The following is a 25,214-nucleotide window of genomic DNA, read 5'->3' as shown; positions in this document are numbered from 1 at the left end:
AAAACATAGGATAGACACCTTAATCATAAACAGACCACAAAAATAGAATACAAAAATAGAAAACGTCAATTAGAGCATTAAAAAGAAAACTTAATTATGACAAAAAGTAAACATGTTTATGATTGTTGCTGTTGTTGCATGCTGTATAATCAATATTGTTTTTGCTAAAATAGTCAATAATAAAAATAACATAAGAACTTATTTGAATATATACATATAAAGGGTATTAATTTTAATGTTGACTTTCAATGGATTTTCAAAAATATACATTTCTATGTTTTCTAAATTTGGGTCTGTGTGTTGCCCTGTTGGCCAACATTGGAACAGATATATTCACTGTTTACTTAGATAGTATATAGGTGATATCGATAGCTAGGTAGCATAGTGGTGATTTTGGCAGCTAGATAGCATGGCGGTGATAATGTAAGCTAGATAGCATAGCGGTGATATTGTCAGTAATTGCTCACATGTTACCAGTAATTGCTCACATGTTACCAGTAATTGCTCACATGTTACCAGTAATTGCTCACATGTTACCAGTAATTGCTCACATGTTACCAGTAATTGCTCACATGTTACCAGTAATTGCTCACATGTTACCAGTAATTGCTCACATGTTACCAGTAAATGCTCACATGTTACCAGTAATTGCTTACGAATGGGTTTGTAGTAGTGTGAACATTTTTATTACAGACAATCACCAAAGTATTGCATGATTAACACCGACATACAGTGATATAGTATGAACTTGCCTTGAGTTAGTGTCTGTTTGGTGAACATAGACTTGGTCATTTATATAAGTCTAGTTATAGTGAAATTATCGTCATTTCACATATATATATTCTGAAGAAAACAGAGGGTTTTCAAGTATATAACAAGTTTTCTTATGTATCATTACGTTGCTGACAGGAGAAAGATAGTTAAGTCAAAACTTAAAGACAGCAAGCACATGTCAGCATCGTATAAATCAATTAAAACAGTAAAGATACACCAGTGATGACTCAAGTGCATCTATGATGTCATCAGATGACAGCCATAAATCCCTTAAATATACTGCTTTACGATTCCAAATATCTAGTCATGAAAATGCAAGTTTTGCTATAGAGATTAATCAATGCTCATCTCATCTAGTAATACAATTGAACCTGCTAAATCTCAGGCTGTACTTCGGGTTAACTTAAAGACTGATGATAACTTATACCAAAATCTACGGTTTTTAACAGACCTGTCACTTCAGTCACTGAACAGCCATCTTCCAAAGTCTCACCACGGTATAGTTCTAAATTACTAACAAGACTTCAGCGGAGAGTCATCAATGAGAAATCTAAACAGAATGAGTTACAGTTAGCCTCTGATGCACAGGAAAAACGGAAAAGCAGATGAGAGATACTATGTGAAAGAATCCGAATGGGTTGGTAGTAAATTTATCTTGCTCTAATCTTTAGCATAACGCTAAATGGAGGGACACTATAGCTAAGAAATATGCATTATTGGTTTCAAGATCGGATCAGGAGAAAAAACTCATCATAAAGAGTATTTATGTATAACTGGCAAGAGTTGCAGCCAGGTTGATATTATTGCTGAAGATTTGTAATAAATCTATCTTTTTAACTCGACTACAAACACCTAAAACAAGCAAAGAAGTATTTCAAGGTTTAGTAGGTAGATTGTAGTTGGCAAAGGTAAGTTTAGTTAGTAAAGGTTTTGTAGGTAAATGTCTAGTCGGCCGAGGTCTAGCCGAAAGAGGCCTATTCGGTAGAGGTCTAGTTGGTCGAGGTCTGGCTGGTTGAAGTCTAGTCAGTGAAGGTCTAGTCAATAGAGGTCTAGTTGGTAGAGGTCTAGTAGGTAGAGGTCTAGTCGGTAAAGGTCTAGTCGGTAGAGGTCTAATCGGTAGAGGTCTAGTAGGTAGAGGTCTAGTCGGTAAAGGTCTAGTCAGTAGAGGTCTAGTCGGTAGAGGTCTAGTCAGTAGAGGTCTAGTCGGTAGAGGTCCAGTCGGTAGAGGTCTAGTAGGTGGAGGTCTAGTCAGTAGAGGTCTAGTAGGTAGAGGTCTAGTCTGCAGGGGTCTAGTCGGTAGAGGTCTAATCGATAAAGGTTTAGTCGATGGAGTTTTAAGAAGCGGAAGAAGTGCAGTTTGTGTTTCAGTTCTTTCCACTCTTTCTTATGGGTATACATCGAGCCAAAGCTGTATAAGTTATTGTGAAATATCTCTCAAGTGTCAAATCAGTTTTGTTGGGTAAGCAAAACCTTCAAGAACACTTGGAATGGTTCAATTTTGGTTTGTAGAAGAGAGGTGGAGCCCTCTAGTGGCTATTTGTTTACCTCTAGCGAATAGCGTGTCATCAGTACTTAAGTTAGTTAATCATCGATCAAGCATAGTTTAATTGACCCCTTCAAAATTCCACACTCATTTATTGATAATAGTAGATTTTCTTTAGTTATATAATCTGTTGCAGACTTGTAAAATAACATAAAATAATAATTTTTATTTTGATTAGAGTTTGTGTGTCGCATTATCTAAATTTTAAACAATTTGGAAGAAAATTTCAACCTTTTACAAAGTGAACTTTCCCAATGTTACTTATTATGCATTATGATACTTGTTGCTATATATTGCCTCATCAGGTTTACCTAATTTAATTCTTAATATTCTGAACAAAAAACGCTGATAAAACATTTACATCTACAGCTTTAGCTATGTTTACTATCTTATCAATATTAACATTTCATTTTAACAAAAAACTTATAGCTAAATTGTCTTCTCTGGATCTTGCACCAATACTTTTAACTTCCAAAATCTTTTCATAGATTCATCACATTGTTGAATGCATGACTGAAGATTGTTTATATATATTCACACCAAGTGTTTTGTGGTTTTCCAAACAATCTGCACTGATTTCTCTTTCTCTCAATTTCCTTTTACTAGCGTGGTTTAAGATGATAAAACATACTTTTTATAATATCGGATTGTAGTAACAACAAAGGTAGCAATCAACCATTGATTACGCATGATAAGACCCAGTAGTGTCTTGATTCACCAAAAGATTTTACACCAAAACCGACTACTTTCCGGTTTTGCCTTTTTGTATTTGTACCACTTTTTTCAGGTTCAGTGACTTCAGTGAGTCTTGAGAAGCTTATTCCTACAGCAACAAATCATCAGGACATAACAATTCCTAGCAGAAATGCTAACATTATGTAAGCCCTAGGAATGTTCAATCTATTTGTTTTAGTCCTAATTTTAAAAAGGTAAATATTAGAGTTGGGATCAATCGCAGGTTTATGATATTAAATGGTAAACTTGTTTCATATCTTAACTTTTCATGTTCATTTTTACAACCTTAAAAAAACATTTTTTATGGTTTACATGCCATGTTGTGCGATTGTATAAGTGCTTAAAATAATTTACACTTTTGTAATGCATATTGTAATTCTTGTACATATTTTACATATTTTTATTCCAGTTACTATAAGTATCCGTGATAAGAATAAATAATAATAATAATAAAATATACCATAGTATTTCAATAAAGAACAGCACGGGGAAAGATAATTATAAAGGATGCCTAATTAAAAATGTTACAGATTAATGTTGCTTGATTTTAGAACCAGCTAAGCTGTGTAGATTTAACAAGCTGTACTGCACTTACATTACTTGACAACCTATTCTCTATGGGAATTATGGCTGTTTTTAAGGAATTGCATTCATAAAGGCAGGCAATTACCTCTATTGCAGAACTTAGGTTAAGTTGATGATTAACTGCTGTTTTGCTAAGTTTACCAAAACTTTGAGAGCAGCCAAGTTGTTGACAGCTGCCAGACTTTCACTGCCAGACTCAACGCTTTATATATAAAAAGGAATATTAGAATCTAACCTACCATCCCACAATGCTGTTGCTCAGCAATAATGTAGTTGTAGCAATAGGAGTTGTTTTATCTTATTTATGTTTCTAAGTCACCTCAAGTCTTTGACTTTTTATCTTAGTCTGATAAATATGCGTAAGCTTGCTAAAGCAAAATATTTTGAATTTAGAATATTTATTAGGAGTTGTCTAAACAACAAATGAAGAGTAGTGAGCAAACGACTCTCTTTGAATTAAACAATTTTTGCTTGAGATTGACTGTAAAATCATTAGAACATCTTTTTTTTTAAATTTGATTGATATATTTTACAGATCACCTCTAATCTCAGCAGAGACACAGCATAATAGTAAGTTATTAAGTCTACTCAACATTTCTGGCATTATCAATGAGACGCCAAATCCTTTAAAATCGCTGCCCTGCAACATGTTAATGCAGTTGCAGGACAAAATGAATGTAAAATAAATTTCTTTAAAAACAATGAGTATTTGGAATTCTTGTAGTTAAAAAAGTTTATCACAAAATTTTTAGAAATGATAACATGTGATATTGCCTCAAATACGGAAACCTAAATTGTGAAATATTGTAGTGATGAGACAATAAGGAAAGATATTCAACTAATCAATTCAGTCTTGTGACAGTAAGCGATTTGATTGGTCAAATTTTTTTTTAGTTGCGCTACTAATATCTTCTTAATTTTCCATTTCGTTATAGAGTAACCCCCCCCCCCCCCCGCCATCTATGATTAGTAACAGATACATGTATACATGTACTAGCTAATCAAATCAGACGAAAATAATTTTTGGACTTATTGATTAAATTAAATAACTATGTCGGGTTACTCTGCATGCATGACTTACTTGCGCTATTGTATGTAAAGGCTCTCAGTTGACCTGCAACACCAGCTCCTTGCAAGGAACAGACAAAGAGTTGGAGTCTCTGAGAGAAAAAGCCAAAGAGTTACAAAAGACATATAAAACTAAACAACTCAAACAGCTATAAAATCGCTAAAAACATATAAAATTATTGCAATTAGTATCAAAATTGACTAGAAGGAGCAAACATCATTTTAAAATCATAAGGTTTAAAAACTTGAAGCAATTATTATATTTAGCACAAACTTTGTTGACACAACCATACCTGCACTCCATGTATGTTGACACCAACCATACCTGCACTACATGTATGCTGACACAACCATACCTGCACTCCATGTATGCTGACACAATCATACCTACACTCCATGTATGTTGACACAACCATACCTGTACTCCATGTATGTTGACACAACCATACCTACACTCCATGTATGTTGACACAACCATACCTGCACTCCATGTATGCTGACACAACCATACCTGCACTCCATGTATGTTGACACAACCATACCTGCACTTCATGCTTGTTGACACAACTATACCTACACTCCATGTATGTTGACACAACCATACCTGTACTCCATGTATGTTGACACAACCATACCTGCACTCCATGTATGCTGACACAACCATACCTGCACTCCATGTCTGTTGACACAACTATACCCGTACTCCATGTCTGTTGACACAATCATACCTGCACTCTATGTATGTTGGCATGGAGTTGTTGACCCTTTTGTTTTTAGAGTTCTTATGCTTGATGGCTTTGTTTTATTGATGAAATGTTGTGGACAAGGTCTAGACTTTCATAGCCAAATATCTAGAGACTTAAGAACTGATGCATATAATACAGTCTTCTTCTTCCTTTTTTTCATGGACAAAGTGCAACAGCAGCAATAGAGTTTACAGCTGGTTATTGTATATATTTTATTACTAATCTAATATTTATAATAATTTGTGTTGTTTTTTATTATTGTATAACAGCTTGGACAATCATGCCCAGTTTAGATGCATTTTGCATCCGTCGCATTCAGCCTTCGATAACTTAGATGCTATTGATTACATTGGCTGTTTTATAGACTGTTTTTTGTCGTCTCTTGCCATGATTGACAGGTGAGCTATGCTGTATAGCATCTATTTGCTGTCACTTAGAATTAGCTATAATCATTGTTTTCCTTGTGTAAGATTCTGAAAGCCTTTGCTATTTTTGGAATTGAGTAAACATTTTGGTTTATACTGAAATGAACACGATTTCTATGTCCACTTAGTTTACTAATTTTAGTCCTAATTCTTGACATACATTTATAATCTACAAGCTTTCAGCTGAATACATTTGGTTATTTTATTGTCTTTGGTATTTATAGGTTAAATACTGACCACATAAAATGACTTAATGGTCATAAATTGGCCAAATGTCTGATACAAGTAGGCAAGATGGTTAGTATAAGCCAGTGCAATTGAAAGTTATTGTCTCTCCTTGCATAGAAATATGCCAAACACTTGCATTATCTACTACTTTTTAACAAAACTGGTACAAATAAGAACATCAAATGCAGACGTATATATATATTGCACCTATACAGTTGAGGTCAAAAAACAGTAGTCCAGAAAATGTTTGGTAACTTTTCCAGAACAGGGGAAGCTGTATTAAAATAATAATGATTTTTAACAAAACTGGCACAAATAAAAACATAAAACATGTATGTGCACCTATATAGTTGGGATTAATAAACAGTAGTCCAGGAAATGTTACAGTAGGTAACTTTTCCAGTACGACAAAAGCTCGCTCTTTGTTAGCTTTCCTGAGAGGGCATTTAAGGAATTCAGCTTACAGCTTGTTTTTACATCTGACTCCCAACTATCATTCACTTTAAAGACACGCTCATAACAAACTACTGTTTGGTGTATATTTTATAAAAAAAAAAAACATAGTAAACTTTAGCACAATTTGCTGATTGTTTAAGAAAGGGTCAGCCGTGATTAATTGTCCTGCTCATGACCAAGAATCACCTACAATGACAGCAAATCTTGTTGACAAACTCAGCGATGTACATGTATTTATCATGATAAATGGAGTCAATACATTAAAGAGGAACTTGCATCAAATTAAGTAGAATTTCATTGCTAATCATGAGTTGAATAGGAACTTTTTTTGCCAAGTTATCTCACCAAGAAAGCGTTCAAAGTTCTTAGTAAAAGATAGAGCTATATTTGTTCATACACTCTATGGAGTGTCGCAGCTCAACACTTACCAGAATGTTTACAGAAACAAACAATAAATTCATAAAATCAGTTTACTTATTTGGAAAGGTTTAAAATATAAACCTGGTTTATTCCATCTTTTCTAGATAGGTGAAATCCAGTAGACTGTCATTTCAGGCTAGTCATGTTTAGACATTGCATGGTGGTAAGAAATCTCCATGTTCCTAACACCATGCAGGCTTCTTTGGCCTAACACCAAAGGGTTTGGCAAAATCTTTACAGATAATTGATGTTCAATAAAAACGGCTGTTCAACAACTCAATGTCACTTTATAGCGGAACTTACTAGATGCCCACACTAACTAGCATTTCTGTCCGCACCTGGACTTACTAGATGCCCACACTACCTAGTATTTCTGTCCGCACCAGGACTTTCTAGATGCCCACACTAACTAGTATTTCTGTCCGCACCAGGACTTACTAGATGCCCAGACTAACCAGTATTTCTGTCCGCACCTGGACTTACTAGATGCCCACACTAACTAGTATTTCTGTTCGCACCAGGACTCACTAGATGCCCACACTAACTAGTATTTTTGTCCGCATCAGGACTTACTAGATGCCCACACTAACTAGTATTTCCGTCCGCACCAGGTCTTACTAGATGCCCACACTAACCAGTATTTCTGTCCGCACCTGGACTTACTAGATGCCCACACTAACCAGTATTTATGTTCGCACCAGGACTTAATGGATGCCCACACTAACCAGTATTTCTGTCCGCACCAGGACTTACTACGTGTAGATACCCACACTAACTAGTATTTCTGTCCGCATGAGGCGTGCTGTTTGAATGCTTTCAAGACTTTTAGATTTCCGCTGCCAATTACAGTTACGACTACTCAGGTCGTATTATCAGGGTTCATAGCTCGGTATAAATAAATGGTTTTGTATTTGCTTACAGTGAGCGCTGAAGTCCTCTACATGAGTGCTCTAAGGTGTCTACGCAATTAAAAATATCCTCTGAAGTGGAGTGAAGCATGGCTCCAGGGAAATTCAAAAGCAATTGTTTCTTTTGTCAGAGTGAAGTGTCAAGTGTTCCTATAAAGAGTCTATCTATAACATTTAACACTCGATATAAATAATGAATATAGAAGACAAATGAATCTGTATTGATTAAGTTAATGAAATGCTATTTTTTATCCACTCAGCAGATTTCTGTACAGCAGCAGATAATAGCAAAAATTGTAACTACCAGTAATTTAACTCCCACAGACAAACATTATTTGACTTTTTCGGTCCTTTGTTCAAAGTGGGTATAATGACATTCGGCTTAAAAACGTACACTTCTCTTTAACAAAAACAAACTAGCTGTGCTATCCAGCATTGTCCGAGTATTAAAAATCAGCTTATAAACAATGAGAGGTCATGAGAGTTGCCTGCCATTTGCTATTAACCTGGCACAATTCCAATGGATAATTTGAGTAATCCTACTAATAAAGTACATTTCTCTTTAATAAAAACAAGTAACAGCTTTGATTTCATACCATTCAGCAACAGTTTCATTTAATCGCTGAAGTATTCTAGGGTCAAAGATCAACTCAACTCTCTGAGAGTACTAATCAATGCAAAGATGCATTAAGTGAAACATTGGTATAAATATATGCAAACTTCTCAAGTCAATCAAATAATTGAATAGATATAACTTTACTGATCAGTTCTTCTCAGCTATTTACAGCTTGGGCTGACTGATTGAGTGGCTTTCTAGAACTCATCTTTTTATACTTTGGTATATCCGCTATCATAGACAACTAATTCTAAGGTCATATAGGACTTGTACATTCATGACTCAACTCTAGGTTAATAAATACAGACTTATATACAGTTCTTCAAGGCACTTTCTACATTGTGCTTATATTCCCTGTAACTTACTTATCTTAGGGTACAGCAAATAGTTTTAGGTGTACAATTATTATGAACACATTACAGGTATATCCTGATTGGTTTAAACAGTTTTGTAAAGGAAATCTGTGTCTATCATGAACAGAATTAGTTATAACTAAGCAACAAGCGGTATTATAGCATGAGTAGTATAATATAACGAAAACCAATATGATTTGCATAGTGCCACTTGGAAACGGCACCAAAAAATGTTATTGGAATATTATATATGTACATATATATTTTTACCAAATAGAACTACCATGTTTTGTTGACATTTACGATTCTCATGGAATACTTAAGCTGTTTGCTTTGTTTGACCCTTTGAGCAGGCCTGAGAAAAGCTCACATGTAATCGTCACCTATGTGACAAAACGCTATCAAATTCCATCGCAAATGCGTCTTACTTCTTTTAGCTAGGAGATTAAACATTGTTTAAATAAGCAGTCCATAGCTGTGTGCCAATATGTAATTACTAACATTTTTGATTATTACGTTATTTGCTCTCATTCTCTGTTTAGATTATTGGACAATGGTTGATTCGATTGGTGTTGCTAGCAACAGCTCTCAATAGAGAGACTGTCGATAGTTTGCTTTATCGCTTGTATTGCATTTACAATGAAAAGGAAATGTCATCGATTATTCACAGAGAAGATTGAGCTGGCTGCCTGAGCACACAAGAAATACTTTGCTATAAACGTTGGATATCGGAGAATCGTTGGCTGAGTCTGCTCGTTGGCTTGTTAGCTATTATCTAGTTGTGCCGATGTATGAGCTTTTTTCGGGAAGAATTGATGTCGGATTGACGCGGAGCTAGAGCATTGTCATATTGTAAAGTTCTTTTATTTTCTTGCTGACTATATATTGGAAGTGCTGCAAGAAACTGTCACCATGCAACGAGAGGTGTCAGGAGTAATGTTTTCTTATATGAACAAAAGGTAAGTACATTATTACAGCTTCATATTGCATTAGCTGCTTTGTAACCTTAAACCCTAACTGTCACATACAACTGTTATCGCATTTTTAGGTAAATCAGACACGCTGATTCCGATTTTTTACTCAAAATAAAGATTGGTCCACTGACCCTTAAAGTCATGAAGGCTTTTTAAAGGCGTTTCAATATCCGACTCAAAAACAACACAATCGGCACAACGAGATCCGCCCATAAACGTGTGACATATCCTAGCTTTTTAGGAACAGAAGTTAGGGATTTTTATTCCGATTTAGAATGATAGAGATGGGTGTCTTAAAACCCATTATTATCTAAAGTCAGCCTGTAAAATAATCTCAGTCGTTTATGAAAGGTAGATGAACTATTTAAAATTGCTTGTAGCTTGTTACAAGATGTTTAATAGGCTGAACGCCGAGAAAAATGAGCTCAAAATAGTGCGATATTATCACAAGCTGGCATTGTTATCGCGCTTTTTTGAGCTCATTTTTAAATAGGCATTTTTGAATAGCTTATCTTCCTTTCAGAAAAAACTGAGATTATTTTGAAGGTTGAATTTAGATAATAATGGGTTTTAAGACACCCATCTCTATAATTCTAAATCGGACTAAACAACTCTAACTTCCATTCCTAAAAAGCTAGGCTAGGTCACATATTTATGGGCGGAGCTTGTTGTGCCAATCGTGTTGTTTTCGAGACCGATATTAAAACATCGTAAAAAGCCTTCATTGCTCTGAAAGTTAGTAGACCAATCTATATTTTGAGTACAAAACCGGAATCAGCATGTCTGATTTACCTAGCAATTACGATAAAAGTTGTACGTGACAGTTATGGTTTAAACTTTCAACAGACATTGCCTTGTGCCAACAAAATGCAATAGACATCTGGTTCCCTCTTTAATGCTAAGTCCTCTTGATGGCATGGTGTCTATGGAGATGTGTGTAAACTATCTCTACTCTTTAACATTGTTGATATGAATATAGGAAATCTAAGAATGCCTTTAGACAAACTGCATAGGCATCTATTCACAGCTCTATGTCATGTATTAATATAGATGACAGCTGTGAAGGTATCTACTAATATCAACTGCGGAAGCTTCATATAGTTTACAATGCGGAATAATATCTGGCTCTGTCTTCAAGCCTTTGTTGACTATCCTAACACTAAGTCGTTAGTTACCAGCATTTGCACTAGTACCCTTTCTACCTTCTTACTTACCACCTACCTACAACCTATCACCTACCTACCACCTACCTACCACCTACCTACCACCTACCTACTACTTACCTACCACCTACTACTTACCTACCACCTACCTACCACCTACCTATCACTTACCTATCACCTACCTATCACCTACCTACCACTTACCTACCACCTACCTACTACCTACCACTTACCTACCACTTACCTACCACCTACCGCTTACCTACCACCTACCTACCGTCTACCTACCACTTACATACCAATTGCTTAGCGCCTACTGCTTTCCGTTTTCACATCAAAAATGACTTATTAATTGAAACTCTATGAACTCTATTAACTTTATGAAACACATTGCTTTTTCACCTTGTGAACTTCTATTTCCATTTTATTTGTAAGGTTCAATTGCTAAATCGCGGTGAAGGTCAATACTTTTCAAGCGAACAATTGTATTATCTTGAGTAGGAATAGTCTCTACATTCTCGCACCGTTCAGTCAGACAGAGACAGTACAATATCTCACTTTTAAATTTGTACAGGTTTCGAGAAGTACCAGTATCTTCGTATTCCAAGTTTTGATAGATAGCTTCTACTGGGACAGTAACTTTTTTATACACACACGCTTCTATGCACAAATTGTCATTAATAATTCAACATATTCAGAATTTTTATTTTGTTTTCTCAGTTCATATTAATTGTATCATTACCAAATCAGCTTTTATGGTAATCGTAGCAAAACAGACTATATTTAGCCATTACTTGGTAATGAGTTCACATTTACATTTAAACACTTATATTAGTTTTATTTTGTTTCCTTAATTTATTTGACCTGCACAAAACATTTTTTTCCTGATATGAAGTTTAAAAGTTACAGTTGTTTGACAAAGTTTGAAAACCTATACAGTCGTTACAATTTTTTCTCTTAATTTGTATAAATTACACAAAACACTTTTTTCTTGATATGAAGTTGGAAAGATATGATGGTAATGCTGTAAATGTTAAATGAAAACAAGTTTTCTGTATAAAGAAAAGACTTCTTATTGCTCGAGCAATGTCGGGTAGTACAGCTAGTTTTCAATAACTCTTGCTTTGAGGGTGATTGTAATGTAAAGCAGCAGAGTGAATCCACCTAGCGCTCAAGAACCCAATTGTAGTTAATGTACAAACAACTTTATTCTATAAAACAACTAAAACTGGAGTACGTTCAATCCTACCTTGAACTCTTAGCTTAGTATCATTCCCATTTAGTGAAAGACTAAACGGTTGGATAGTCCTACCATCAATTGCTTTTATTATTTTTAGTCAGCACCATGAGACTTGCATACCTAGTGAGAAGCGAAGGCAGCCTCAGCTTGAGCCAAGCAGCAAGCCTGTTGCAGTACTTGACTATACTAAATGTGATGTAGTCATGGAAGATAAGCTATGGCGACAGGCGGTAAAAAATGAGAGCAATGCGGTACAGAAATGGAAAGAGAGTTGGAGCTTTCTCCTTGAATATGATGGAAAGGTAGAGCAAATCAGATTGAGGCAGCATTTTCAAACATAACAGCAGAATAAAGAAGCCATTTATACAAACACAGACTTTTCTTTCAAAGATTTATTGTTTTTTCTCTTCTGAGTCCTCTACAAGTTTTTGAGTCACTCTGTCTCTTAAGTATTTTAAATTATTTATTGTATTAACCCAATTTTATAGTAAACTGTATCCGATTGAAATACTCTGTCAGCTTTGAAAGTTAAGGCAAAGAATAACCTTCTTTTTTCTGAGCCCATGGCGGTGTTTTACTGTTGAACAGAGGCCTCAGGTGTGCTGTGTCTGAGCTCATGGTGCTGTTTCACTATTGAACAAAGGCCTCAGTGCACTGTATCTGAGCCCATGTCGGTGTTCTACTGTTGAACAGAGGCCTCAGTGCACTGTATCTGAGACAATGTAAGTGTTCAACTGTTGAACAGAGGCCTCAGTGTGCTGTATCTGAGCCCATGTTGGTGTTCTACTGTTGAACACAGGCCTCAGTGCGCTGTGTCTGAGCCCATGGTGGTGTTCTACTGTTGAACAGAGGCCTCAGTGCATTGTATCTGAGCCCATGTTAGTGTTCTACTGTTGAACAGAGGCCTCAGTGCACTGTATCTGAGCCCATGTAAGTGTTCAAATGTTGAACAGAGGCCTCATTGTGCTGTATCTGAGCCCATGTTGGTGTTCTACTGCTGAACACAGGCCTCAGTGCACTGTATCTGAGCCCATGGCAGTGTTTTACTTTTGAACAGAGGCCTCAGTGCGCTGTATCTGAGCCCATGGCTGTGTTTTACTGTTGAAAAAGGCCTCAGTGCACTGTATCCAAGCCCATGGCAGTGTTCTAATGTTGAACAAAGGCCTTGGTGCGCTGTATCTTGGCCCATGGTGGTGTTCTACTATTGAAAAAAAGCCTCAGTGCGTTGTATCCAAGCCCATGTCAGTGTTCTACTGTTGAACAAAGGCCTCAGTGCACTGATGCTAGAGCACAGACCCACTTTTCCATGCTGTAAGTTGGAGGACGTTTTTAAGATAAACATGATCTCACTTTGCCTAGTGCCATATGGGTGTAATTTCTGACATCATGCTATATGTCTAAAGGACTATGTTTGCACAGCATGAGAATATAAGCTGGTACACACCCCATCAGTTTTGAAATGGACAGAAGTTTCAATTGGTCATCAACTACAAAATATTCATACAAATTAACCTTTTCTATTCTAGGAGATTCTAGCACAGAAACTACATTTTATTGAAAAATATAAAGTATATCATCTTTGTCATTGTCCATTTCTTTATGAAATGTCATAAGGAAATGGACAATGTGACTTATAAACACAAAATAATGTAGGTCAATGTTCCCCCATTTCTATAGACACAATATAATGTAGGTCAATGTCCCACTTTTCTATAGACACAATATAATGTAGGTCAATGTCCCACATTTCTATAGATACAATATAATGTAGGTCAATTTCCCACATTTCTATAGACACAATGTAGTGTAGGTCAATTTCCCACATTTCTATAGGCAGAATACAATGCTGGTCAATGTTCCCCCATTTCTATAGACACAATATAATGTAGGTCAATGTCCCACTTTTCTATAAACACAATATAATGTAGGTCAATGTCCCACATTTCTATAGATACAATATAATGTAGGTCAATTTCCCACATTTCTATAGACACAATGTAGTGTAGGTCAATTTCCCACATTTCTATAGGCAGAATACAATGCTGGTCAATGTCCCCATTTCTATAGTCACAATATAACGTAGGTTAATATCTCACATTTCTATGTATATATAGATATATATATATATATATCTAATTTTTACATCTTATGTACAACCAGATGAATTTTATGATAAACTACAATATCTACAGCTAGAAAGCTATTTAACTATACAAAAACCTTTTCCATATGCCATGTATTGGAAAAATGTTCACTGTCAAAATACATAAACTTACTTGAGAAAAAACAACTCTTTGAGTTCAGTTGATCGCTTTTGTTCTGTGTAGGTTTACTTTGTTTAAATATGCTTCAGGGTAATCCCATCACACCGCCTGAGTTACCAGAATACGAAAGTCGATTTTCATCTGGCCCTGTTCCAAACACGGTCTCAGGAGTTTATGGATCCCGAACTACATCTCCTCATGCTCAGCAGATGTTTCTAATGCAGCAAGCATTTTCCGTTGGCAACAAAAAACGCAAGTTGGACAGTGAGATGGTCTGTTATTAGACTAGAACCTTCCGGAAGATTACTCAGCACTAAACAGACTGTTTAGTTGTCTCACTATCCTTTATAAGGATACAGTCAAGGGTCGCCTACCGAGTAGAATAACTGACTATCAAGGCTATGCAACAGGAAATAGAAGCTCAACTCACAATATCACACCAAGTGCATGGGAATACAGAACTGCCAGCTTTGTCAGGTCAATTTCTGCATAGTCTTCATATTTTCAGTATTGTCAATTTATCATTAGATGATCGCTTGCTAGTTTATGTATCTAGCTCAGCTTTGTAGTTTATGTCTGGTGTATGATTGGTAGAATAGAGCTTCGTCAAGCTTTATCCTATCAATCATACGCCAGATGTGTTATTGCTCCAAGATATAACTCTACTAACATCCTAGCTTGTGAATCAATACGTTGTCCCACATTTTATAGACCCCATATATAATATGGTCAATGCCCTACAATTTTATAGACACAATATAATGTAGGTCAATGCCCTACATTTCTATAGACACAATATAATGTAGGTCAATGTCATACATTTCTATAAACACAATATAATGTAGGTCAATTTTTGAAACAGTGTTCATCTGCTACTGCGATATTTATTTTATCACTTGATTGTAAATCTATTTTATGAAATGGTAACTTCTCAACACAATAGCTTTTGTTGTTTGAGCAATAATATAGTAGAGTACATGCATTTTCTACTCATAAATTTTCCAAAATTCTTAAATAAAGCTCTGCCTTACATAGAAGTACAGTGATATCTCGAATGGTTTATTGGAATTTTGGTCCACAAAGCGTATCCATTGATTGGTTTCTATAAATAGCACTTCCTCTTCCACGAGCCAAACCGGGTAAATGATCCTGGGAGGGCATTATCGAAAGACTATGGAAAAAACATCTTTGTGTATCCTTCCAGATAAAGGTCAGGGTATAAGAACTCAATTCCAAAGAGATCAAGGTTTCTATGATTGATATTAGAATGTATCAAGGCCGAGTTTATTATAACAGTTACATAATATCCTTGAACTAGTTAAAGCAATAATTCATGCCCTTATTGCCGCTGCGTTTGTAAAGAAGGGGTTTGTAGTCTAATCTAACCTGGAGCTATTAAAATGTAATGGTATCTTTAGTTTATGTTCTTATACTAGTTGAATGCCCGGCGTTGCGTGTGTAATAAATATTTTTTTGCACAGAAAACTTATTTTTAATCAACATATACAACATTTACCATTCTAACTTTTAACTGAAAGTGTTTGTTAAATTTCGGTCTCTGTCTGGTCAATGTAATTCAAATGTTTGAAATCGTGAGGTATAGCTAGAGCAGATTGTTGAAACACATTTCTTCCTTCTTATGCTCCACATTTGTTCAAGCTTTAAACAGCTTAGGAAATCTAGCAGGTAATGTAGTTGCTATTAGCTAAATTTATTTACCCAATAAATTTGAGAAACTTAAGCTAGTCTAAATATATATATAGGAATCTCAAAGTTTGGAGTCTTTCTGCCATCTGTTCGGATGTCTGCCTGTCCAGCTATAGCTATTAATATCTTGGAATTAAAATCTCGCAGCTGTCTGGCTATATGATATTTTTGCCTTATGATGCATACACTGAAACAAACTAAAATGATATACTCGTATACCAAATAATTTGTTATTGTAATTGTAGCAAAACAGGCGATATTTAGCCATTACTTGCTAATGAGTTCACATTTACATTCAAACACTTTTACAGTTTTATTTCCCCTCCTAATTTATTTGAACAAAACTTCTTTCATAATATGAAATTTTAAAGTTACAGTTGTTTGAAAAAGTTTGAAAAATTCAAAGTTGTTTTTTTCTCTTAGTTCATTCGAACTTCACAAAAACCCTTTTTTCATGATATGAAGTTTAAAAGTCTGAATGGTAAATGTTGTCTTTAATGAATAAAAAAAAATTTTCTCTGCAAATACTTTTTTATTACTCGTGCAACGCTGGACATTTACCTAGTCTTTACTATAGTAAGAGCCGTGTTTGTCCTTCCATCTGGGGGTTAAGAAAAAAGATTGTATCTCACCGAAATCAAACCTGTACATTTAGATACGTGGACGTGAAACTAGGCACAATTCCATGCAACCATACAGTTACCATGGGATATTCCATCATGGAATAATTGGCCCTATAATTGTTAAACATAGTGATCTCTCACTGCACATCAGGCTGATCCATTCCAGAAAGCTGTTCTGAAAATGATTTGTTTTCGAAAATCTTTTTTTCAATATAATTAATGTACATAATTTTAACATGTTACAAGTTTAAAAAACACCTTTGAAAGTATTTTTTAAGTATTTTTAAAGTGTCGGCACCTGTAATTATTGCCGTCCGTTCTTTCAAGGATATTCCGAGATGCTATATACCTTAAACTTAAGTACCAGGAAATGGAAAAAATAGAAAATAAGACAACCCAACATGAAGGCTAGAGTAAGCTTTACATTACTGAAGATAAGCCTGTGTCAGAAGCCTTCCCAGTTCTTCCGACTGACTCCATCATGATAAATGACAATGACGTATCCCGTTCTCACAGACATACCAGATGGCACGCCTTCTGGCTAAGACATTGCCCTACAGGTGGAGGCCGGGTGCAAGTCAGACCAGAACAGCATTTGCTCAGTGAAAATGTCGAGAAGATGATTCCAACATCACTGACTACTCTGCGCCATTCTGAGAAAAATAGAAGCTCGCCGGAAAGATGGAGAGATTATGTTATCAATGCCATCAGATATCCACCTTGTTAACTGTCTAAGCTCCAAGGACAAAGTTATGATTTAGGTGATAAAGTGGAACGACAGAATGGAAGTGAAGGCAATTGGTGTGGAGACCGTAGCAACGAACACTTGATTAAATTATTCTTCTACGCGACACACCAAAGTTTACTAACTAAAAACACACCAAAAAGGCCCAAGTAACTTTTACTATACACATCACCCGCTATTCACCAGTATTCATAGAGGTTTCAGGATTAACCTTATTTGTTGCTATTCGATATTGAGTTTATTACCTAATATCACAAATTACCACAATATTTTTGATATTTATGAGTGACAACTCATACAGCTGTTGACATAATAATAAATTTTTGTTAATCTGCCAATAACTAACAATGGTTGATTGCTAATTTGGGCGCTAGTCTAGTAGTAGTAGTAGTAGTAGTAATAGTAGTAGTAGTAATAGTAGTAGTAGTAGCAGTAGTAATAGTAGTAATAATATTAGTAACAGTAGTAATAGGAGTAGTAATAGTAGTATTAGTAGTAGTAGTAGTAATAGTAATAATAGTAATAGTAGTAGTAGTAGTAGTAATAGTAATAGTAGTAATAGTAATAGTAATAATAATAGTAGTAGTAGTAATAGTAATAGTAATATTAATAGTAGTAGTAGTAGTAGTAGTAGTAGTAGTAGTAGTAGTAGTAGTAGTAGTAATAGTAGTAGTAGTAATAGTAGTAGTAATAGTAGTAGTAATAGTAATAGTAGTAATAGTAGTAGTAGTAGTAATAGTAGTAATAGTAGTAGTAGTAATAGTGTTGTTAGTACTAGCTGTAATAAGAGATACGCTGGTTTGCGATACAGAAAAACCCCCACAGATGGAATTATTGATTATTGAAGTATTTGATAGTTGTGACAGTACGTATTTGATTTTGCAAGAATCCAAGCCAATACATCTACTTATTATCAAAGGTCTACATACAGTATATATACTTTTTGTTAGCTTTATACAAACATTATAACTTGACATGTGTATTTAAAATGGTGCAGTCTGCTATCTACAGGGTGTGAGACTTCATCCTGAGACAGCGCTCCTACAAGGTGCGGCTGCAGGAGAACTAATTTGCTTATAGTATGGACTGCCCACTTCAACGGAAGCATTTGGTGAAGACAACGAAATTATAAACATCTCAAAAGAGTTCAACTCATTCTCAACAGACCCTTAAGAATATCAGCAAAATTTCCCAATAAATTTAGCAATAAAATTTAGCTGTAAGCTCAGGTGTTAGTGGCAGCATAATTAATAATTAGTTATGCAAGTATTATATTCATAATACACAATTGATTACAAAGGCAATTAGATATATTTGCCAAATATAATATAGCTATATTTGTTTACCAGTGACCGACTACACAGGTACATATTTTCTACTGATGTGTGATTTTGCTCTTCCCATTGGGCATACACTTTCTGTAGTATTAATACCACATAGCTACATCTTTGATGTTAGTGCTTGATTGGTGCGTTTTGGCATCCCTTGTACCTAATTGGCTAATATTTTTATAATGAAAACATTTATTAAATAATAAAAGTGGTAGCAATAACATAGCTGACAAAGTATTTATAAGTTTCATTATAATTGCTGAGAAGCTTTTATGTATTGGTTATGTCTGAGCAACCATGTGATACGGTTAGTCAGAGTTGTCAGCTCTTGCACAAGTAGTATTTATGTAACCAACTTATATCTAGGGATGTTTAATTCTTTTGTTTCAGTGTTCCAATCTCAACAGTAAATGTAAATAAAAGTCATGGCGAATATTATAGTAGCTAGCTGTGTTTTGATTTTCCAGTCACAATATTCTACTTTTCTACATTTATCAATTTGGTACCGACAAAGGTTGCAAAGATTCCAGATAGCTGTAAAAGTATTACTTGTGTGTTTCATACTATATCAGTACATGTATGATGATGAAGTTATCTTTACATAGTTTAGATTTCTTATTCTACATCTGAACGTTTTTATCTAAACAATATGTTTTTTTTTTATGAAAGAGTTTTTCCTTGTATTTGTTCAGCAACCACACAGAGATATTATCATGTTATGGAAAGCTTTCTGAGGCACCAAGGAAGTTAAAAGAGAGTTTTTATAACTAGCAAAATTCAGTATTTCTCATGGCATCACTGCTGACTCATTCTTAGGTGTATGCAATGCATATCGTGATTAATTGTACACCTTTTCTATGAGTTCTGCCAGGTTGACTTAGAAATAAGTTTATGGGAGTAGCTACAAATCTAGAGGTCCTAGTTATGCAATAGTAAATAATTATTAACATGAAACATGTATTTATTGTTTGAAATTGAACAAGATGATTAAAACAAAATTAACTGGAACTAAAACAAGAAGTAAATAAATGGATTAATCTGTGTTTTTTGTCTATTTTTGACTTTTTCTTAGTGGATAGAGTCACTGATAGCTCAGCGTTGTTATCAGATTGATTGAACTCGGCATCACTGTCGTTAACGCAGTTAGTTGCTGACCTAACAGAATCAAGCTCATTAAAATTCCTGGAGTCCTCTGTTTGATCTTTTGGTAAGTTATCCCCACTTCTCAGTTCTTCCTCAGGCAGGTCTTGTATCTTGTTTACTGTCTCATTTCTCTTCAGGGAGGTGTGAGTCAAGGTACATAGAGCTATAATACAATGACAACCTTGTTTATCTATGACTCACCTATACTATCTCTTCAATCAAATAGACTTATACACAGTATGCCATAGAGTTAACTTAGTGAGCACAAGTTCCTACTTTTACTAACAGGTTCAGCTTTTTTATTAAGATAGTTTAATCCGTGAAGTTGTCTACCCTTTTGTTCAGCTAACAAACTCTGTTTTCCTTTAATATGATAATTCAATGCATGGAGTTGTCTGCCTTTTTATGCAGCTGTTTTATTTTCTTCCCTATGGCATGCCATTCAACCACAAAACTGTACATTTGGTTAACAAAATTATTATTTTGTGTCGGTATTCTATTCATATCAAAGAAAAATTAATACGATATTATGTTCTATATACGGTATTAGGTTTCTTTTTATTTGATTGCATTTTATTTGTGTTACTCATGACCATACTTATTTAAAACTCACTGTTATGCTCAGTAGCCTTTATTTCCTCAACTTCTTCAACCTCCTCGAGTTCTCCAATTTCCTCGACCTCTTCAATTGGAGGCAATGAAGGAAGAAACTTCTTAGTTTGCGGAAATGAGACAAACTCTACTCGATGTAAACTGAGTTGTACTTTGAATCTTTGAGTTTCCTTCTCCTGATCATAGCTGTATCTAAATAATAAAATTAATTATATCATCCCCAGAGCTGCATAATTTCTATCTGAGCTGATAAAGGAGTTGTCTCACCATTTTATAGAATGTCATCAAGTAGGTAACATAAAATATTTACCAAATTGATTAAATGTTTTACTAATAGCTTAACATTTAATTATTTTAGCTGATTCCCGCTGTCATGTATCACAGTACTGCTAGAGCTGAAAGTTGCCTAAGTTGTTCCTACACTATCTTGATGCTGATGTTATATAAAAGGTCAGCGGACAACAGAGACTACTGCACAAGTGGTAGCTGCCTTAGAGCAAAGTATATTATACTTTAAGACCAAGGGTACATAGTTTCTAAATTTTTATATCAATGTAACTATAATACTAAGCATACACAACATATTTAGGACCTATTTCAACATCACAGCAAATGGCTCATTAGTAATAATTTTTTAAACCTTGTAAAAGGTTTACTCGTATATGATTAAATTAGATAAACATCTAACCATATGAGAGACCCGGTGTAATGTACCATAGCAGTAGTGACTAATACTCACCATTACAATAGTGAAATATCTTCAAATACCTACTACAACATTCCATTTATTTTCCTTTGTGTACTGCTTAACTCACCTCAGCATGAGAATTATTGGCGAGCAGACAATTCCAATCAAACATACTTGTCCTATCAAGCTGATAGCTACAGCAGTGACAGGGAAAGGCATTATCAAAGCACAAAATATTATGCAGAAAAGCAGATCCATGAGAGCAGTGAAGTAACCCATCTTCTCAGTAGTATGCTAGAATCTTCAGAGAGTTTGATTGTTGACACAAAGTCATAACGTCGTAGTTGATTGTTGACAAATTCAAATTTATGACTCACAAACATATATGCATTACTTTTCACTGGGACTAGCTATATGTCTTGTTGAAAGATAAAGCATTTAGAGTGAAGAAACATTAAAGTGTTTTAAATATGTGATTCAAAACAGAACTAATGCAATTCAAGGAGTGAATTATATTAATTGGTTTAGACTGAAAAATATCTGTCAATCAGAGCAATGAGAATATGAATGTTTGTAGCTTGAGAACCTCCAACAATAGCATTAGGGGATCTGATTTTAAGATAAGGCAACTCTGAAGTTGGAACCAAATTCACTTCACGGGGTGTCATCTTGCAGCCTTTCAAAGTTTTAGCCTGGCTAGTGCATTGATTAATATTTTAAAACTGCATTAAATTTCATTTATTTTCAGAAAATGGCCTTCTATGAAGCTGTCAGTTACCGCCTGAAAAGATATATATGCCAAGTTTTCACGAGATTTCCTCGAGCAAATATTTTTACTTTGTTTTGTGATTGGTCAAAATAGTACGATGTTACTTGCTACCTGCAACTAATATTAAAAGAAATGTTTGAAAAAGCAATATGAAACTTGCCAATGTTATTGTTCAAAACTGCTAAAATTATTCCTATCTCTGACCTATATTACTATTATATATGTATGCTTGCTCACAACCTGTACTATACAAGTTGCTCTCTCTCTCTAAAACCCCCCACACTTACTTTACTTGTAAATCCTCTCTCTATCTACCACTTCCAGCATCTACTTTAGCATCTGGACATTGTCAGCCTCCATACCAAGGTCATAAGCGTGAAACCAGCCATCTGCTGACATCCAGAGACTCAGAAACACAAATCTATTTAGCGTAATCTTGAAGCAGCGCCTGCTGCTGAAACTGGAGTCATCTGTTCATTTGTTAGGCTATATTTCTTTTTCCTGTAAATTGCATCGATTTCTCATCCACCTTGCTCACTGTCTGCCAACTAGACTCTGTGCTTCAATTAAGCAAGTCATTGTGTACATGGAATTAATTTGTACATGGAGGCTTCAAGATTGATTGCAAGTTTAGACTGCAAGATTAAAAACAAACACACAAGGTTTCATTCATTTGTCTTAGTCTAAGTGATGAATGGTGTACATGCATCTCCGCATCGCAAGCTGTTTACTACTGCCAAGGCTACACTGTTGGATATATAGTAATAATGAAACAGTAGAGTAGTCATACATTATCACTCTTTTTATGAATGTATTTGAATATTTCTATTGCTTATTTTGGTTAAAGTTTATTCTATTTTTGCATCCAACAAAGTTTTACACTCCATAATATAATAACATTGGCTGTGCTACCCGGCGTTGCCCTGGTATCAGATTTCAGGTTATAAACAGCTATAGATGGACATACACACCGACAGGCAACCAACATTGAGAAATATATAAAAATATTACTGTACCATTATATTAGTAATATGATCAGGTTATTAACAATTACCTTCTAAACTCAATAAAATTGATTTATTTGAAACACAGTGAAGGAATCACCGAGGACAAGCCTCTATCTATTTCTAACTAATAAGAGATTTTCATCGTAGATAATTATTTATGGGTGAAAACCAATGTAAAAATTTATAAACCAAAAAGCTAATAACAATACCACTATTTGATTTTTATAGTCATTATAACAATGTATCAATTTATGGACAGCAACTGTTTATGATTTACAGCATGGTTTAAAACATAGACACTTTGATCATCGTTAAAAAGAAAACAGAATTATGACAAAAAAAGGGAAAAATATTTATTATTGTTGTTGCATGATGTATAATCAATATCATTTTTGCTAAAATAGTCTATACTAAAAAAAAATTACTCTGAATATATACATGTACATATGTTGAGTATTCATTTTATTGTTGGCTTTCAATGAATTGTCAACAGTATATGTTTTCATTTTTTTTAATCTTAGCCTTTGTGTTGCCCTGTTGGTTAACATTGGAACAGATATGATACTGCATCAAAAGGTAATGGGTGTAATTAGATAGTATAGGTGATATTGATAGCATAAGATTGAGATCAGGAGTGAGTACTATTAGATTCCTGTTTGTTATCAGTAATTATTGTCTATCTATGACACAGTTGTAACACACTTTCTGACTTGGTACTAGAACTTAGAGTTCACTATTATCCATGTACTTTTATGTAGATCATAACACTTAGAAGTTAATCTACCTTGTCACCTGACACACACATGTACATGTATGATGTATCATTCGGTGACATTGGTTTACCTACCACCACGATTTCCTACCAGATGGTGGTAACAGATGACAGCAGTTACCCATAAGAAGAATATTACTCAACAGGGTAATCTTGAATTACATGTAGATTGGTGCTGTTGATACAGTTCCTGGCAGTCTCTGATCTTTAGTAATTCACTCTATTTTAATGTAGCACCTTAATCCATATTAATATTGTTATATTATATTTATAAAAGCTTCTGTATTATAGTATGATTGCTAAAAAAACAGGAGAGCACTCAGCTATTTCCCTCTTGCAGTTGGTCGTTGTGATAATGACAGTCTTATGGTTTAGGCTTTATCACTGATATCTACTTGGTTCTGTTTTCTGCCTTTTCTTGTTATATGTTTGTGTTTAGTATCCACTCTTTCATGTTATACTTAGCTATATCTTTGTATCTCAGGCTAGGTCTGACCTGATTTTTCTTTCCTTCATAGAGTTGTGAATATAATAATTGTCTTACTAATTGCTCATCACCCATCCTGTACACATGTTTTAGCCATCTTAGGCTTTTTTCTATCAAAATGTCTGCCATAATAATAAATAATAATAGTAATAATAATAATAATAGTCTGGAGAATAAATTCAGTGGATAGTGATAGCGATTGAAAGTGTTTTAGTGCTCGAATTGCCACGTGGGCATTTGAGAACAGTGCAAGGATAAGTGATAAGTATAGTGCTACAGGAGTTAATTACCTATTTGTTTCAGGAGGAGCAAGGGTAAGTGTTTGATACTTTGGGTGGTGGTTGTGTAGAGAGGCTTTCGTCATTTGATACGATGGCTACGTTCAGGTTTAACGTTAACGATTTTCCCAGGTTAGTCATAAATTCAAGTGATGCAGCTAATTCTTATAAGTCTTGGCTATCAGAGCTTGGGTTATGTATAGAGCTTACCACCTTACAAATGGGTAAGACAGACGGTCAGCATAATTTTAAAGGTCGCATCAAACTACTTGCGTTGTTGAATGCTATAGGCAAAGACGGTCGTGAGGCTCTACAATCTGTGGGTTTTAATTTGGAGTCTCAAGAATCTACCTATGAACAGGCTATGGATCACCTAAATAGAATTTATGGTGGGGAAGAAACCATATATGTTAAAACTATGAAATTCATTACTTGCTCCCAAGCATGTGCTGAAAATGAAAATGATTACATGTTAAGAGTTGAGAAGCTCAGCAGAAATTTGAGCTTTGGTGAAGACGGTAACAGAAGAGATTTTGCTCTTGCAATAGTCGTAA

General features: G+C 34.9%; 1 protein-coding gene across 1 annotated transcript; it reads left to right on the top strand.

The window, feature by feature from the left end:
- The first annotated feature begins 9,680 nt into the window (after positions 1-9,680).
- Positions 9,681-14,782, top strand: LOC137395149 (uncharacterized protein C2orf50-like). The gene is made up of 3 exons (XM_068081973.1): positions 9,681-9,816; positions 12,332-12,536; positions 14,588-14,782. The coding sequence occupies exons 1-3, from the start codon at positions 9,770-9,772 to the stop codon at positions 14,780-14,782; spliced, it is 447 nt and encodes a 148-aa protein (XP_067938074.1). The 5' UTR covers positions 9,681-9,769.
- The last annotated feature ends 10,432 nt before the right edge of the window (positions 14,783-25,214 follow it).

The sequence above is a fragment of the Watersipora subatra genome, chromosome 4 (genome assembly GCF_963576615.1).
Source record: "Watersipora subatra chromosome 4, tzWatSuba1.1, whole genome shotgun sequence".
Classification (NCBI taxonomy): Eukaryota; Metazoa; Bryozoa; class Gymnolaemata; order Cheilostomatida; family Watersiporidae; genus Watersipora; species Watersipora subatra.
Note: the sequence above shows the minus strand (reverse complement) of the source record. Positions and strands in the feature narration are given on the sequence as shown.